This window comes from Pezoporus wallicus, unplaced genomic scaffold (assembly GCF_028554395.1).
Source record: "Pezoporus wallicus isolate ANWC-B61680 ecotype Strahan unplaced genomic scaffold, APGP_CSIRO_Pwel_v1 contig_6354, whole genome shotgun sequence".
Lineage (NCBI taxonomy): Eukaryota > Metazoa > Chordata > Aves > Psittaciformes > Psittacidae > Pezoporus > Pezoporus wallicus.
Genome location: NW_026638688.1, coordinates 3,527,501 through 3,546,443, shown reverse-complemented (window position 1 = coordinate 3,546,443; position 18,943 = coordinate 3,527,501). Strand labels below are relative to the sequence as shown.

The window sequence follows — 18,943 nt, the reverse complement described above, 5'->3', positions numbered from 1 at the left end:
ATATTGGAGACTATTAAATTTAATCCAGTTACTCTTCCTGTGCTTCAGAAAACTTATGTTTAACTAAAATTAAATACATTTGGCTAAAATAAATCTTCCAGAAAGGAATTTCTTCTTCCTTTGAAGATACCATGAGATAGAATATACACAGTTTCTCTGAGCTGAGTGACTATAGGAGTCTTGTCCCCAGTGGAGTTTGACAGGAGGATAAATAACACACAGTATCACCCAGTCACTGAAGCCATCCTTTGTGCCCTGCCAGAGGAAAATTAAACAGAGATTTCCAAAAATAAACCCAGCTCCACAGGGGCTCTCTTTATACTGTATTGTGGAAACAAAATGTATTTATTTTGATTTCAGATCAAAACATAGTGTGAGTAGAAGGGAAATGTATAGTCATATCATGACATGATGGGGTATCATGTCATGATACCTGGACAACACAGCTTGGTATAATCTGTGTGATTGATAACAGAGCTGGAGATACCCTGGTCAGCCCGCGCTGGGAGTGAAATGATGGATGAAGCTTTCATCACAGCCTGTGTCTGGGAGAGAGCCAGACTTGAAAGGGGAGGTTTCAAGAGCATCATCAGGGATGCAGGATCTGGTTTGTACAATGTGCCATAGCGAACCACAGCTGGGGAATATCTTGGCCACACCAGTTTGCCCTATAGATTGGGGCTGTTTGCTGCATGTAAAGAGACATGGTGCAAGATGCGATCCGCCCTTCAGCTAACTTGGGATAAAGAGTTACATGGATCTTAACTTGTCTGCAGAGTCCAGATGTGAGGTTCAGGGTGCAGTGGCACGTTCCAAGCAGTGACCCCCTGGCTTTGGGTAATGCGCTGCTTAGGGAGGTTTACTCACAGAGATGATGTATGAATGCGCTCAGGGGTGGAAAGAAGAGATATAAATTGCTGGCTGCTATCCAGTCAATAGATACTCTCAATTATTTATCAGCATCTTGTGGACATCGTTATTTGTTTCTAGCAACATGGAAACAGGGTGCTCTGGCTGATCTACACAGTGTGCAGCTGGGCTTGCAGGGTTTCTGTTGCCCTCAGTCACAGTGGATTGTCTGTGGAAGAGCAAGTATGGTATTTATTATGTACCTGTAATTAATGCTGAAGATTTTTTTCTGCTATTTTTCCTGTTTATTTGCATTTCTTTTTAGATCAGTTGAAAAATACACAAGAGACTTCAGCCGTAGAGCTGGTGGAAATGACAGCAAAATTGCTCCACATGTTGTTAAGGGTTTTTTCCCTAAACTAGCCTCTAGAGACCTTGAAAAATAGCAGCACTTTTAAATTCAGTCAAGATATTCCTCATACTGGAACATTTTATCCAGTTTCAGACAAGAACTGAATCAGAAAGTGTTTAGAACAAAAACTTTCTCTTTTTTAGTGGGAGGTTTGATTTGGGTTGTTTCAAGAACATTATTTCTGTTCTGTCCTTTGCTTAACTCGTATTTGGAGCGCACTTACAGATTTTGCTAAAAATTCAGAATCAGGGAAATTAGAATCAGCTGCATTTAGCATTTAAAAGGATTTCAATTCCTTCCTGAAATGAAGGCTGATTTTTGGTGTTTATTTGGTGACTCCTCTTGATTTCAGTAGGCGTCTTCTTTGACTGTCCAACCAGCTGGAGGACTTTTTGGCCTGATGCACGGTTTTGGTGCCATCCTTGTGGTACCCATTATAACCTTAAACCTTAACTTGTCTTGGGGAGTCACTGGGGAGCTGTTCAAGCTCTCCCAAGGCAGGATTCCTAGAATAACTTAGGCAAAATTTGTGCTTTTTCTGTTCTCCTTGCACTGTCGCACAGGAAGGGGTGGTGGAGTGGAGCTCGCTGGCAGGGCTTTCTGAAGCCTCTCTGGGAACATGGGAGATGATGTACTTGCTCCTACAGACCTCGATGCTGACCACCAGTTGGATTCAATGTCAGCCTCAAGGCAAAGGGCACGTTTTTGCAATGAGGGAGGAAGGAATTTGTTGTTTCCTTCAGGAGCACATGTAACCTGCAGCTCATGCTGGGGGTGCCCTGGGGACCAAGGCAGCTAAGCCAGGCTGGGAGCAACCCTGCTCCTTCTTCAACATAGGGTAAACCTGGAAGGCTTAAAAGCCTGTCCAAGGGGACAAAGCTGAGGATCATTTATTTTTGGCAGTTTGCTTGACCTGGTGAGCTGAGGTTGGTCTCTCAGTGTAACAGTAAAAAATCGTGATTCTAACTTCTGTAGAAGTGGTTTTGTGATTATCTCTACCTGGTAGAATTAATTATGTCCAGGGAGAGGAAATTCAGGTCACAGGGTAAGAGCAGTACCTGCAAATCACCAGGAACTGATGACCACACTTATCTCTGAAACACGCTTAACTTGGGAAAGTGACTCACCAGAGGAGTAGCTTGACAAATTGCACAATATCCAACTAAACAGTCCCCTTTGGAGTCTGCGCACTTCCATGGCAACCGCAATGTGGCAGCCAGGGGAAAATGGAAATTCTTCTAAAATAATCATCCTTGCTATCCAATTTTTCATTTGGAAAAATGCTGAAGGATGCACAGGACTCAAAAGAAGAAAATAACCAACCGGGAGAATATTGTTGGGGAAATGCAATTTAATCTGTAAAGGACGAAACGAGTCTATTGAATTTCCACACTCTGCCATCTGGGTATTTCTAAATGCTGCAGATGTAATGAATGTTCATTTCACTGACCTGTAAGCCACCTCCTTGGCACGGTTTCCCTATCAGACATATCTAGTCACTCTCCCACAGCTCTGACTTCAGGCTTTTACCATTGAGGTTGCTGCAGGGGGCAGCAAGAAATTCGCTGGAGGTCCCCCCATTGAGTGACAGATTTACTAACCATTCCACCAGCTGTGTTTAAAATAAGAAGACAAACACTTGATCCAAAAGCAGATTTATTTAGCTAAAAATATATTTGCAATCTCTTTCTTCTGGACTAAATAAATGTCATATTTTTGATTGAAAACATAGTTAAAAATAGCAAGGGGTGGAAAATACATTGTCCAGTTTTTGAATCGATTGGGAAGTTCTCTTAGGGCATCTCTGACATGGAAATGGCATGTGCTGCTTGTGCTTCTAATGCTGTGTGCTGTCTCATGATCATGAGTGGCACTAAGAGTTGTGGGGGTCCTCTGAGATTTATAGCCTTCTCCACAACCCTGGCAGGAGACCCTCTGAGGCTCCAGGGACTCCCTATTATGTTGTACTCCAACTTGCCAATTTTCAATCAGTAAGAGAAACACCCACTCTCTTTGTATTTTCTTCCCTCTTGATAACCTGTTATCCCTGAGCCATCCACTCAGCTGGGGTCTGACATCCTCTGAGCTCCAGCCAGGACTGCGCATGGTTGTGTCTTCCTAATAGCTAGGTTGCATTGCCATGTGTTTTTGTTGAAGAATAAGGGTTGTGAAGAGCTGAATGACCTCCATCTCCCCAAAGCGGTGTCCTCTGCAAGGCCGTCTGTCACACGCTGCTTTAGCATTGGCACTCCAGGAAAGTACTGTAGCTAAGCTGGGAAGCCCTGAGCATGTTTTCACAGGGAAGCCCTGCTTAAATAACTCTTCCATATGCTGTACATCACTTTTATCAGCACTAAGATATCATGTGCATACTCTCTGGATACACAGTTGAATGAGCACTGAACTCCTCAATTCAAATTGTTCTGGCTCATAACACACAGAGCATCTACAGCTGCTCTTTGCTGGTCTAATCCCCACCTGGCCAAAACCTCATGTCCTCCATGGGGAGACCCAGAGTACTTATTCCACTGGAATCTGGGATTTATTGTACCTATTCTGCTTTTGTCCCACATTTCACCCCAACTACTTGTCCTGTAACTGGGGAAGCACCATACTCCCTTTTCACAAGAAGTTTGGGAATGCATACGTAGAGATAGCATACATAGAGCTATCAATGTCCATTGTAGCACTCCAAGATGGTGAGCAGGCAAAGACAAATTGATTGAAATATGACAGAGGTGCTAGGTTATTCATTTTTCATTATGAAATTCTTGATGAAGCCAAGTATTTGGCAAAAGCAAAATGTGGGTCCTGATAATGGGGGCAAAAGCCTTGCTGTGCTTTGGCAAGAACTGGAGTTGGAAGAGGCAGATCAAGGAGTTACCTCTGATGTCTTCCATGTTGATGTCTTGGTCTAACTTCCATTTTCACTTCAATCAAAGGAAACAATTGGCAGCTAGGGGCCACCTGATCGATATCATCAAGTAGTAAGAAAGGGTGTACAGCTTGTGTACAAATCCCTTTCTTTAAGCAGCATCATGGTTTATGGCATTCAATCTATTTAATAAAATCAACCAGTAATTCTGATTAATTGAATTGAAAGAGTTGCTGCTTACCCTTAGATTCAAAGGCTAAGCAGCAATAATCCAGTCATGGTAATCGTAACTTATTACTTTGATGTTCAGATAAAAGAGCCTATAGAAGTGCAAAAGTGTTACATCACCAATATTTGGACAACTTCAAAGCATGTTATATACACTAATGAATTCTCCCAACACAGTCTGAGGAGAAGGAATGGGAGGCAAATGTGTGAACAGGGGAGTAGGAAAGAAGAGGAGAGAAGATAAGTCCTCACAAGGTAAAGCAGTAAAAGTAAGTACCTGTATACTATGGATAGGTGCGAGATGTGAAGAAGGGTCCATGAGGGCCCAGATGCAGGAGTCAAGTGTGCAGGGTGCTCTCCCATAGGAGGGTTTCTCTCTCATTTCTTGAAGCTCTCAATAAGAAGCAGGATCTCAGGCTGCAGAGAGGCAAACAGGGGGAGGAGGCAGCTTTTCATCTTAGCAGTGCTTCTGAAGCCTTCAGAAATAAAGTCACCAAATGGATCTTAGAAGGTGGAAAAGGGGTAGCAGAAAAGCTGAACATGTTTTCCCTTCACAGTTTGGGTTTTTAATGTTAAAAGACAGGCATTCCTATGCACATAAAGTGCATCTAAAAAAAACCACTTCCTGGGGAGACCAGACTTATTCCTCGACACTTCTACAAGGGCTACAATATGCTCTTGTAGGAAAAAGAAAGGCTGGAAGTGAAAAAGGGAAAATGTAACTTGTACAGCCTTGATGAGGGATCACATTTTAAATTAGAAATGAGAGATAAAAGGAAGGAAATCTTTGGAAATACTGCTCAGAGTCACTTATTTCCACTGCAGAAAATACTCTCCTTCCAGAAAAGGCCTTTCTCTCACCAGACTGGGAAATCTAAACAAAAGACATACAAAAAAAACAGAGCAAAAAGAACCAAAACAAGTCACCCTGGAAGAAGTCTGAACTAAGATAATGTAACATTGCCCAAAAGTCTCAGAAACGGGGCTCAAAATTGTGAGCACATGCAGATGCCTAAAGAGGATCCTGGAAAAATGAAGACCTGGTAGCGTATAACCAAGTAAAACTTTTGGAAAAAAGCTTTTTTATCGAGCAGACTTTGAAGAGGAGACTGAGGGAGAGCACATAAAACCCAGCAACACAGCAAAGGACATTAACACAATAGACTGTTGTTTAAAAAGAAGGATGAGTGCTGTTAAATCTGGGGCCACCTGAGGCTGAGGAAGTCCCTGAGTAATGAATCTCCTGGGGGGCCCCAACCAGTGCTGCTGACAAGATTTTATGCTTGTCACCTTGCGAGTTTTTCTTAGCAAAGCAAACAAATGTCACAGAAGTGAGAAAAATACGTGAAGTGCCTTTTTTTACAGTGAAACTTTTTGCTCAAAGGCATGATGAGAGACTTCTTTTTTATCCCTTGTACAAAAGCTGGCAGAGCTGCAGAAGAGGGATGATTTTGCCTTCCAAGAGAGCTGCCAAGCAGCCCAAAGTGACCATGTGTTTCTCAGCAACCCTCCATCTAAATACTCATCCTTCTAAATTACCCTGATTTTCAACATGGAGAAGCACCTGTACTTTAGAGGATGACAGTGTACTTCTTTGGATCTAGCTGTTCTGCCTTTTTTTAATTAGGGTTCCACCTCATCCATCTATCTTTAGCCCTGTCTTTACAATGTTTTTTTAGCAGCACTCTGAAAGTCTTGGGTGTACTATCCTGTAGTTTTAGGGATACTCATCTCATTTGGGTGTACTATCCTGTAGTTTTAGGGATACGCATCTCATTTGGGTGTACTATCCTGTAGTTTTAGGGATACTCATCTCATTTGGGTGTACTATCCTGTAGTTTTAGGGATACACATCTCATTTGGTGTACTATCCTGTAGTTTTAGGGATACACATCTCATTTGGGTGTACTATCCTGTAGTTTTAGGGATACGCATCTCATTTGGGTGTACTATCCTGTAGTTTTAGGGATAAGCATCTCATTTGGGTGTACTATCCTGTAGTTTTAGGGATAAGCATCTCATTTCAGCAGCCAGTTCTGACTGCTCAGGGAAGGTGGCTCTTTTGAGTGAAGGATATCTCTTACTTTGCAATTCTGCTCTGTAGGAGTGTTTTTATACCACGGGTGGTACGTGGGTCCTGCTGAATTCAAGGGGGGTTGGCTGCCTATGTCAGTCCATGTTTGCTTGGCATCTAGTGCTTCCAACACCATCCTTCATTAGTTAAGCAGGTGACTTGTGTTGGTTGTGTATCAGCAGGCTGCAGTCTGTGTCCATTGAGGACCACAGGAGCACACAACCTGCAGACTGCTATTGGGTACATAAATTACCCCTGCATAGCTGGGCCCATTTGATGTTGCCTCTGCCTGCAGAGATTAAGTATCTTAGGAAGGGGAAGTGGGCAAAGCAGCAGCTCAGAGGTGAATTCCACCTGATGGTTAACGCTTCAGGCCTGAAGTTCATAAATGTGATTCATCTTCTTCTCCTAGAGCGGCAAACTGAATTAGAGAAATGAATTAAGCTACCCATAAAGTGGCAAGGCTTTCCAAAGAACAACAGAAAAAAGAGTTTCTGATGCTAGTCCTCTAGTTAAGCTGTTAGGTATCTCTTGCCTGTTAAAATGCTAAGTGAATATCTTGAAAACAGCATGTAGGGACTCCACGTAGTCATGCTTATACTTAGCACTGCAGCAATCCAAGCTCCAATGACTGAAGAACCACAAGTGGCATGATGCATTTCTGACTAAGCAGGAAATCTCACTTCAGAGAGAGGTTTTGCTCATTAAAGGTAAATTGAAGAAAAAAGTGCCAAAATATTCTGCAAAAGAAGAGATGAAACAGTAGGAGAGGGACAATATACTGCTGTCCAAGGCCATTAGCTTAGGTAGAAAGAAACAGTAAATAAACTATGACTTATAATTAAAGCCTCACAGATACACACCTCCCATTGAATCTCAGTGTTTCTGCATATTTGCAGACAATATCTTCAGTTCTTGCAGTATTTACACAGCAAGTGACCCCAAGACTCCTCCTTAAAAGGACTTCTGCTGGGTTTCTGCAATCCATATTGCCTCCTTACAGCATGTTGGTTTTGGTGTTTGTTGAGCTGGTATGGTTTGCCTCAAAACATGGGAAAAAAGCAGATCTCCAGCCGATATACAAAAGTTAGGAAACTCTCAAATATTTTCAAATTAGGAAAAGAAAAGCAAGAGAGAGACAGCATGAGACTCCCAGTACCTGTGCACCTCCAGCTTTTTCACCCTGTCTCACAGGTTAATGTTACCCACAGAGAATCAAAACAGGCAGCTGTCACCTCTATAGGAAAGATGTGAAGGGAGCTGAAGAAGGAATTTGCACAGCTGGGAGAGGTAAATGAGAATGTCAGTAGAAAACATTCCTATTTCTGTGTTTTTTAAGGGCTGTCTTGCAGTGTTAAAGCCCAGCACTGCAGTCAGGGCTCCAGACTCTTATACCAGGCAACAGGATTCAATAATATGTAAATGCACACTCATAAGGGCAATAAAATTAATAATACAGCATAGAGAAACATGCATTATAATTACTCTAATTTCATGACTAACAGTTCATTTGGATTGGGTTTGGAGCAACCTGATGTAGTGGAAAATGTCCCTGCTCGTCCTTGAAGGTCCTTTTCAGCCCAAACCATTCTATGATTCTGGACAAACTGCTTATTAAAAACTCTCTGTGGCATAGCAGTGCATAAGAAAAGCTTTGCAGCATGTATGTGATGGATGCAACCAGAGATGTTCCAGGCTCCACAACCCCATGCTAAGTTTGTTCCTCTATCTATGACTATTCACAACAAATCTAAGGTTTGTGTCAGGGTGGGAGATAAAATGGTGAGACCAATCATGCCAGATGGTCTGTGACATACCAAAAAAGCAAAACTCATTTACATTGACAGAGTCTAATGTTGAAAATTTGTTTGAAATAAGAGTAAAACTGGAGCAAAATGTTTGCAACTAATCCACTACCAAGTCAGTCTTCAGATAGACCCACGAAATCATGTAGAGTCAGTATCAAATTAGCAGAGTAGTGCTGGAGATCAGAGGATCTGTGTGGGCAGAAGACCAAAAGTGGATTTGACCCACAATCAGTAGAACAAGCATGTAAGAGCTTTCCTTTCAACAGTTTTGCATAAATTCATTCAGTGACAAATATGTCAGTTGACTAAGTGAGCCTTTATTAGAATTGAATTTAACAGTAAATCTGGGAAATCCTCCCAAAGCAACTATGGCTTTAGAATCCCAGATTTGCACTTCTAATTAAAACACTGTCAGTTTAGGTGTAATTCTCTAGAAGAAATGGATTTGGGAAGGGGGAAGGGAGAAGTGGGGGAGAACGGAGATGGTACTTGAACAGTTTGCCAATGAGGCTTATTTTGTCTATTTTCTGATGATTTTGTTAATGTCTTCGTGCAAAAATGCATTGTGCTCTTCTAATAAGACAGCAAAGCAGAGGCAAACTCCTGTCAGCATTTCCTGCCTTCCATAAGGGATAAGATCAAAGAACAAATTGTTTGATCAAGGATTGTATTTTGTTCTAAAAACTCAGAGATTACAGCTGCATGAGTTTCTGGTTTTTTTCTGTGACTAATCCATCAATGCTGAGGCTAGAACACAAGAAAAATCACATCACAGGGACAAAAGGAACTTAGAATTCTTTCCTAGTGTCCACTGGCAAAATGTATTTGCTTTTGTAAGGAAAGGTAAAAAAAATGTCGTCTAAGTAAGAAAATCAAAATGATTCTTTTCAGGTTTTCCATTAAACAGAGCTAAAATAACACATTCCAAAATTATCTTTAAATTATACATGTAGTAGGTAAGGGTTTAATGTATTACAGAAGCTGAAAGAAAATTATGTGTAATGAGAAAGCAGAAACAAAATTGTTTACCATGTTAAAATTATGCCTTTTAGCATTTCAGAAATGAAACATTAAGTAATAGAAAAAATGCAAAGCTTGGACAGACCCAAGCCAGCCATTTTCAAACAGCTACTTTTAGAGGACATTTGCAACCATTATCTTTTCATTCTGATTATTGAGAATATTAAGGTTTCATTTACTGTTTCAGAATTTTCCATGGCACTGAAATTCTGGTTCCCAGCCAGCTCTAATTGTAAGTAGATTTTGCATCATGGATAATGAGGGCAGAGTATTTACTACTTACTCCTGCGAGGGTAGTGCTGGAAAGGAGCACCCTGTTCTTGTTACTGTGCTGTGATAGGCAGGCAGAACCCCAAGTCAGGGAGAAGATAGTGGTGGGAAGTGTGATTTTGACCAGTATGGGCAGGGCTAGAAGAAGAAACCAATAGATCTTAAATTGGATTCTGGAAGAAAGAAGAGTGTAGGTGTAGAAGAAATAGTATAGGTTGAAAAATATGCAATCTAGTCTATTTCATCCCGTTGTGCATCCCAGAATTAGCCATTCATTAAATCCTTACACTGTTGTCCTTGTTTATTTTATTCAGATTTTATTTAGACCCTGATATTGCAAGTATTACTATGATAATGAATGTGAATAAATCCAGAGTTCAAATAGACAAATCCAAACATCCAAACCTTAGCGTATCTCGAAAGTACTAACCAATGTGTTCCATCTCACCTTATCTCTGCAGCGGACCAAGTCACTAACTCATTTCCACACAGCAGAGAGCTGATTGCTTTTGTGTTATGCTTGAATGGATATGGGGAACATGTAAATTCTCCATGCAAGAGGATTTAAACCCCACACTGCCCGTTAGCGAAGAGAAATGAACTTGAGCTAGGGCTTAAGCTGCAAAGCGTTTGTTGGTCAAGTGGCAGGTCATTTTCTGTTATCTAGCTGTGGAGTGAAATTTTTAAACCTCAAAATGACTTGGAAGTACGATGTATATCTATTCCTCTGTGACTGCTCTTACTAGAACATAAACATAACTCTGAAGTCCCCCTGGCTTTTGAGCAGGCTTTTAGCTCCCCAGTATTGAAGTCACTTCTAGAAATGGAACATTATCTCCTAAATTACAAAGGCACTTTTGCAAATGTGTCCCGTGATGGTAGCACTGCTGCTTTCCTGTTTGGTCTACAGAAGTAACAGAACAAGATCATAATGGATATTGTCTTCCCAGCCACTTGCAGTGGTAAGCAGTAATAAGCATTGGCTCAAAATCTAAATAGGCAATACAGTTATTCACAGAAATCCAGTTTGTTCTGTTTAACCTGTGTTCACTGCTACTGAGCCATGGGGATGTCACATGGGATCAAATCTGCTTGTGTGATATTTCATCATGACATATTTTTTACTGTATTGCACTAGTCTCCAAAAACCTTCATAACCAGCCAGCGCTCCCTTGTGTTAGATGCTGCACAACCATGGAGCAAAGGGATGATATCCTATAGACGCCCTATGCTGAATATTTTTTCTACACATGTATACAGAGGTTCAGATTCACAACTTCTAGCTCCAAGTCAATCTACCCATAAGAGCAAACATTGCCCATTAGCAGTGTCTGCAATAAAACATCATACACACGAAGCCTTAGCCATTCTGGCAGTCACAGCAAGCTGTTTATCTCCTCTCCTTTCCTCCACGGTCTATGAGAGTGAGCAATCACCTCCTCACAGCATCTCATGACATGAGGAGAAATGACCACCACCAGGAGCAGACACAGCCCAGATGAGACTGGTGCACAACACAGACATGCATCCTGTCGCATCTGGATCCCATGGGAAAGAAGCTGCAGTCCCCTCTCCCTCTTTCCCCAACCCTTCTTGTTACCTCCCAGTCTCAATACCCCATGGATATATTTCATGCTGTCAATGCCAGGTGCTGAGCTGGGAAGCATAAGCCATCTGCAGCTGACAGCAGGCAGTCCCCGTGGGATAAGCCAGTAATGAATATCACCAGGATGTTGAGGATCTAGAGGCAGGAATCCGGCTGACTGCCGCTGAAGAGATTGAAACAAGTCGCAGAAATATCCCAGCTTCGTCAGGAAGGAAAGGCTGTATAATTTGCAGCTGAAGATGAATGTGATTATTTGCCATGCAAATGGATTTGCCAGCTCAAAGTGGCCTTCATCAGCTGAGATTGTTCTATTTGACATTATCTGGTTACTTTTGTTTAATGCCTCTGTGCCTTTTCCGAGTGCTTGCTTCCCTGAGCACACATCATCCAGGCTAATTAGAGACAGGTATTTTTTGCCTCTTCCCCATCAATCTGAAGACATGTGAGCTGAATCCATAGCTGCCTCCCTCCCCAATCCCCCCTCTAAATCCGGAGCAAAAGGTAAAGTTGTTTGGGCTGACAGCCCTGCAGGCTGAGTATTGTCTGCAGATGGGAAGCACAAGGGGCACATTTATCTCACCTAACAGCTTAAAAATTAGCTGTTCAGCCCAACTTAGTCATCCTAGTTCCTTCAAAATTCAATAGAGGTGGAGGTCTGCAGAGGCACCTTCTCCCAGCCTGAGATAGATGGGGTGACTCATCCCTGGAGATCCCTGCTCGTCTCCAGAGGTTGTTTGGTGAGTATGTCTCTCTTAGAGAGTTAAAGATAGCATAGAACAACAGCGCTGCCCATCTGCCTGCCTTTCTCACAGCATCCAGCACTCCCACAACAAACCTCTGATCCCCCCTCTCTGTCTGGCAGTTATGGGGAGGCATAAAAAGAAAGTAATCTGGGATGAGGGATTGTTGGTCAACTCAGCCACATTGCTGCAGTTGCCAGTGAAGGAGGATGCTTGTGTGGCACACTGCAGCATAACCAGCATATACCTTATGGTTGGAAACCATGTCAGTGGGCTGTGGACATGAAAAAACCTTCTTAGTCCAACCTTTCTTGTTTTTTTTAAGATCTGGATGATAGTGAAAAGAGTTTGTGAACTTGCTATGGAATCACCTTGGGGATGGGTCCTGTAGACTTTCCTGAAAGACCCTGCAAGGTGTATCCTTCAAAGTTGTTGACTGAGGTGATGCTTACGGTGAGATAGATTTTGCTGCCCAGTTTCAGAAAAGCCCATGGAAGAAGAAACCAGAGGGGAGGCCAGAAGTCCCTTCAGTCACACCTGTAAAATACAGTGCTTGTCCTTTCTGTCGCTGTAACGCCTTGCAGTCATGTTTCCTGCAGTTACTCTCTGCACTCGTGAAAGCTGCTGTGATCATTCTCCAGGTGCACTGGGCTGACAGCGGATGTGGTGGGATGGGTCCTATTTCCACATGTTAAAGCACGTGCTGTGTGGTGTGAGCTCAGTCGCTGTGCCTGCTTTCTCCTGGGAAGTGATCTCAAGGAGTTTTGGTTAAAGAGATTTCAGCATGATTTGGTCTAAACAGGGAGATGATGTGATGTCTGCAGGAGCAGCTCCCCTCACATCAGCAGCATTTCAAACCAGACTGGACAAACTGAAAGGGTAGAACCTAGATTAAGTCATGCAGTTGGTGGGCTATGTTTAGGGTCTCTTTCCAGCTCTAATTTTAGTGATTTGCAGGGTGTGTTTTTTCCCTTGATGGAAGGACCTCACGCAGGTTTGTCACGTTCTGGTAAGCTACAGTAAACCATAGCAGCTGGACGCAAGACTCCATGCAGACCGGGACACAGAATAGCACTCACTATCATGAGCTGGTCCAGTGTCCTTAGCTGGACTGGGATATCTCTGTATATCATCTGACAAACAATATTTCTGTGGAGTGACTCAGGTCAGCAGAAAGACAACACTGAGACATGCAGACATGATCTACCCCCAGAGAAATAAGCACTGATTCTCATGAGCAAGTCCTCCTTAGTCAGACTGTCTGGCTTTATCAAATAGCATTGTAAATTACCTTCTGTTTGGGCCAGTGCTGTGCATCTAGAGAAGGAGCATGTAAATACTTTAGACAGAATGCATGAACACTGACATCACACTAAAATTATCTTCCACTTTTAAAAATGATTTGAAAAGTTTTTACTATAAATTAATGCCTGCTAGACTTATATGCTTCTATAGTTATCTTATGGTTACAAATAATTGGCTATTTGCAGCTAGTGCAACACACCTAGATTTTAAGGCACTATTACAAACCTCTTGTCTAGCCAGCTGCTTAATGCAAACCAGAGAATGTCAGTGGACAAACTATTCATTAAGACTGCAGCTCCTCTCAGAGCTTCAATATGCCTTATAGAAAAACACAGTTTTGGGTTTGAAACTTCGGGTGATAAAGGAGCTGACCCAGTACAAGACCAGCCTATGTATCTGGTCTTGACTCCATGTCGGCGCTCCTTCCCACTGGGGTTATGTGGCTCAACACATACCTTAGAGAGATGCTGTTTGGAAGTGCATTGCCCTGCCCAGATAAACCTTTCTCACATCTGTTCCCATGTCTTATTACTTATATTATTATGTACTCTGAAAGAAATTGAAAATTGAAGCAAATTCAATCAGTTTATTGATATTTTTCTTTCACTGTGAATTTTTTATTCCCCCTCTAATTACACTGACACCTTGAAAAGTAGACTAAGAACTGAGACAGACCTTTGGCTTGCCTGGAAATGGCTGAAGAGTGTGACTTTGAGTGAATACCCAGTAAACAATGGGCTTGTAAAAGCAGGGGCAGTGTTTGACTCTACTCTCTATGTCCAGGTCTCTCTCCGGCCGCATAGTCGGTGGCGTCTGGTGGTTCTTCACCTTGATCATCATATCCTCCTACACAGCTAACCTGGCTGCCTTCCTCACCGTGGAAAGGATGGTTTCTCCCATCGAGAGTGCAGAGGACTTGGCCAAGCAGACGGAAATTGCCTATGGGACCCTGGAAGCTGGCTCCACAAAAGAATTTTTTAGGGTAAAAGGGGAAATTTAAAGCACATATTTCTATTAGCCCCTTGTTTGACAAGTCCCCAGGTGCATCCTCTCATCCTCAGCTTGAGTATGTTTTTTTTTCTCTTGCTTCCTCTTTACCATGTTAGGACTTGCTAATCATGCCCTTAGAACAGGAAAAATCCAGTTTTACTTATGCTGCTCAGAAGCTGGCAATGCATCCAGTACATGTGGTATCCTGTGACTGTAAACACAAATATGGAATATCTGTGTACTTGCTCACATTACTGAGAAGCTACTCTAGGCAGCTGCGAAAGAAACAATCTCCTGATTTCCAGCTTAGTTTGCCCATGGTTTGATCCACAAAATCTGTTGCAATCCACAAATACGTGGCAGAATTCAGGGGTTGATCCAGACCCAGGTGCAGAAATGGCAGGAGGTTCATTAATATCCCATTACCCCTTTTGCCTTCCTTGGCCCATCCAATATGTGCGTTCGGTCCAAGCTGGAAATCTCAGCTGTCACACAACCCCCTGTTAACGCTTTTGTTGGGTTTCTGCTGTCCACGCAGCGATCCAAAATAGCAGTGTTTGAGAAGATGTGGACCTACATGAAGTCAGCCGAGCCCTCCGTTTTTGTGAGGACGACAGAAGAGGGGATGATCCGGGTGAGGAAGTCAAAAGGGAAGTATGCCTACCTCTTGGAGTCCACAATGAACGAGTACATCGAGCAGCGGAAGCCCTGTGACACCATGAAGGTGGGAGGTAACTTGGACTCCAAAGGCTATGGCATTGCAACGCCAAAGGGGTCTGCGCTGAGGTAAGTAGCCTGGATTTGCTTCCTTTTGCCAGACCACCCGGCAAATCAATGTATGCACACAGTTCAATCTCCATTGCCATGTAAATCACAAAAGCCTGGGGCAAGGAGATGGGGAGGTGGAGGAAAAGGGATGTGAAATCTCAGTGTAATGTGCAGGGAAGTAAAACACCCAGCTCCCATTGAGCAGCAATGGGAGCATCTAATTATTCAAGCCCTGCATTTGGAAACTGGATCCTGGCTGATCCATTTGCTATGAAGGTGTCTGCTGTGTTAGGTGATGGCAGGGGGGCTGCTGTGGTGTAACCATTGGTTTCACAGAGCATTATCCAGAAGGGACGCTCATCCTGTGCCATGTGAACTGCACAGCTTTGCAGAGTATGGTATTACCCTGGCTTGGATCCATGCTTGCAGAGGGAGTTCTCATGAGGAAAGCATTTTGGTGTTTTCTAAAATGAAGTGTGATTTGAAAGGGGTGAGGAGCCAGTTTTGAACAAGCCCTGCAAAAGGTGTGCATTTTCACTCACTGAGTCAGTTCATATCCTGGCAAGTGCCAAATTTATGGCAAGTCCAAATGAGCACAATTCCTGCATTTCTGAGCCCGGACCTGGAGCTGTTGGATGTCTTTGCCTTCTGTCACGTGAAATATCTTTGAAGACTTTCATTTAAAATTAAGAACCCTCTAAAAAGCACAGACCCAGATGTGAGTTAGTATCAGAGCTTGGGCACTGCACACAGGCGTACTCTTGGGTGTGAGCTGGCCTCTGTAAAGTGCATCATGCAAACTGACCTGCTTAGAGCAGTGTTACCACAATCTGCACACTGCGATGGTGATGTGAGTCACGTCAGACGTGCAGTTCCTTTAGGCAGCAGCTGTGTGCATTCCTCACATTGCAGTCATGAGCCGTGTGAATTGTAATGATTTAAAAGGATTAGTAACTCCTCAGAAGCCATAGCTTTAGTTAATCTGATTGATGCTCCGATTTATTTATTTATTTAACATATTTTAACTAAATAGTTTGATCAAAATCATACATGTGGCTTTATGCTTGTATGCTAACATAACCTAGTGCAGAGCTATTTAATCCATGTTCTCTATTACTGGAAACCAGAGGAGCATTTGCTGATGGATTTGTCTCGTCACATAGCTCCTGAGCTAAAGCCAGCCCAACAAATCAAAGATGTATCAACTGGCAGTGGATGAGGCCCAAGGGGTTTGATTACTCCATTTATTAAGTTCAGCTCAAATTAGATTCAGCACTTCCCATATCAGCAACAAGCACATGAATGCAAGTGCAGGTGGTCCAAAAGGCAGTTCTTGCATCCAGTGTGGTTCAGGCTCTGAAATGACTCAGGGCCCTTCAAATGAAGGTGGACCTATTCTCACAGCTTTGAGATGTTTTCTGTTGCACTCTTTGCAGTGTTTGTTTTCTGTCTCGCAAATATGGGAATTAGGATAGTCTATTTATTCATCTGATTCTATTTATTTATCTATTTAAACTTCAACCTTTTATCTTAATTTTGATATTATAAAAGCAAACAAACAGGAACATCCTGCCTGTCTTGTAATTGTTGGCATGTGAAGGAGCCATTTATCATACTTCTAAGAAAAATAAACAACAAAAAAGAAAACTGCATCAATCGTTTTAATTTTGCAGCTCCAAACATCCCTCTGCTAGGCATGATTCCAAAAATTCCTAACATTTCTCTCGGTTTTCTCTTTTTCATCCTGGCTGCATGCACAACAAAATTCTTATGGGCCTAATGGCAAAGGAGGAATGCTTGATTTTTCCATCCGATGGTGTTTCTTTGGAACAGTTGCTGTCAGTTTTTGTCCCGTTATGTTTGTTTTGTTCCTGTTGTTTTAATTGTTTTTATCTTAGTAGTTCCCTACAGTCATCATGTAGTGTCTGTTTTCCCCTTGGGGTCCTGCACATGATAGGTGGCCCTGAGCAAGGTGACATTTGTGAGTCATCCGTATAGCATGGTCAGCCTGTCTCTTATTCAGGCTTCATCTTCACTCACTTCCATTCACAGAGCCAGGTTTGGAGGCACGTGGGAACCAGGCTTATTTTAGATCAGGTCTGTCTTAGAAGCTGGGCTGCATTTGGATTTTTGCTGAGATCTGTCCCTTTTGTAGCTAGACCAGTTTTCCTGCATTTAGGATAGCTGATTAGGAAATGATCCTAGAAAGATGCTAAATGAGAGTTCACCATTGTTTTTCTTGTTTCTACATGGGAACACAATGCCACGATATTGACACAAATGAATGAAAACGAGCTTGAAAATACAGAAATAATTCTTATATGTGTTGTAGCAGGTTCAAACATGTCCCTCAAGTCATCAGTTAGGTCTCCTGGGCTGCTGAAAGAGCTTATTTCTTCCTCCTAGGTGAATCTGGCTTTGAATATCTTTTGGCCTCCAGATGTTAAAATTCAGTTGCATTTAGGAATGGCTGAGATGGGCAATGATGTGAGGGCAGAAATTACACCTTTCAACACCAGCTAGTTCAAGGTGTGGTACTGTCTGACATGAGATAGTCATGCAGATGCAAAATCCATCCATCTACCTGGCAGGAGCTCTTCTCCACTGTTGGACAAGTGATCAAAAAGAGGGCACAAAGCCAAATTATCCAAAACAGGGAAAACTGAAGAAATCCCATGTTGAGTCCAGACTCAAGGAATAGAGAGAGTTTTGAGATGGAGATGTGGAAAGGCAAGTTCTTCAGAGCATTCGTACTGACTTTAAAGTTCCCTGAAATACAGTCTGTTTGCCTAGAGTTTGTGAATAAATACAAAATGTTCCCCTTTACAAAAACACCTTATTTCAGGATGACCAACCTCTGTCAAAATACACTCAAAGTAAAGCTTATTCCGTGTACTCCCCATAAGCGGAAGAGAGAAACAGTTAATGGAAATAAAGCTTCCTAGGAAAGATAATGCATAGCACTTAGCTCATGGCCCCCAGAATCATATGGCTGATAATTGCGCTTATGGAAACTGCAATGCATTTATTCTGTTAACACCTTGTACCCACATAGAAGCTGCAATGTATTTTGGCTCATTAGTTAACTAATCTTTTGCAGATGGTTCAGACATCAGAGTGCTAATTAACCTATATTCTGCTTTGGAAGACAGAAATAATTATGATTTACTTAGTGTCAAATTCTTCCTGGAGCTGCGCTCAAATGTCTCCACTGGCTTTCAATGCAACCGAAGTTACAGTAAAAGAGGCAAAATATTCAGCCACCTTGGCCTTCACCTTCTTTTGCACTGCTAGCAAGTCTGACTTTGTCTGGATTTTGCTTTTTGAAAGCTGGATTCTGCCTGAAGAAGGCTCCCAGTCCTTACGAAGGTTTCAGTGACAGGATGGGATCCCAACAGGCAGAGCCATCATGAGCTCGTGGAGGTCAGCACATCCCTCCTGCTCACAACCATGCTATTTGAGAATTGCAGTGCAAGAAAACAGCCCCTTGATGAGGATTTCTTGGTATGGTACAGAATGATGTAAGCACAAGTTTTCTGAGCCGGGAGCTGCAAGGTCCTTGGCCTATTTCAAGATCTTTTAATTGATATTCATATTCTGTTGGTAGGGAGTTCAGCCCTCCATCTCTTCCATGCTTTTTTAAGCCCCCTCATGTTTGTGCCTCACTGTGCATAGCTTTCTTCCTCTTTTCCATGCAATGTCTGCACCAGCATTGCACTTGCTACCTAGCATCCAGGAGCAAACTGTGCCCATGTGCAGAACCTATAAAACTCCCTGCTGCACATCCTGAGTCAAGGTGCTCCCTCGGATGTTTACCACTGAAATTGGTGAGATGTGTGTGAACAGGTCTGAGGGCACACTGCAACACAGTTTGGGTTTGCAGGCTATCCTAAATCTAGATCACTGGATTTCTTTCTGAATGGTAGAGTCTTCTCACCATCCAGACTCATGCAATGTTTTCCATGACTGGGGAGATGTGTCTATGAAACATTGCAGCC

The 18,943-nt window shown here is 42.6% G+C and overlaps 1 protein-coding gene across 3 annotated transcripts in view; it reads left to right on the top strand.

The window, feature by feature from the left end:
- GRIA1 (glutamate ionotropic receptor AMPA type subunit 1) overlaps nt 1-18,943 on the top strand; it is a 119,891-nt gene that overhangs the window by 89,299 nt on the left and 11,649 nt on the right. For all 3 annotated transcript variants that reach the window (XR_008972475.1, XM_057411929.1, XM_057411930.1), the window contains exons 12-13: nt 13,971-14,169; nt 14,716-14,963. Coding sequence is in view for 2 of the 3 variants with exons in the window: in XM_057411929.1 (XP_057267912.1) it covers nt 13,971-14,169; nt 14,716-14,963 (447 nt within the window). In the remaining variant the exon portion in view is untranslated. The remainder of the gene's footprint in view (nt 1-13,970; nt 14,170-14,715; nt 14,964-18,943) is intronic.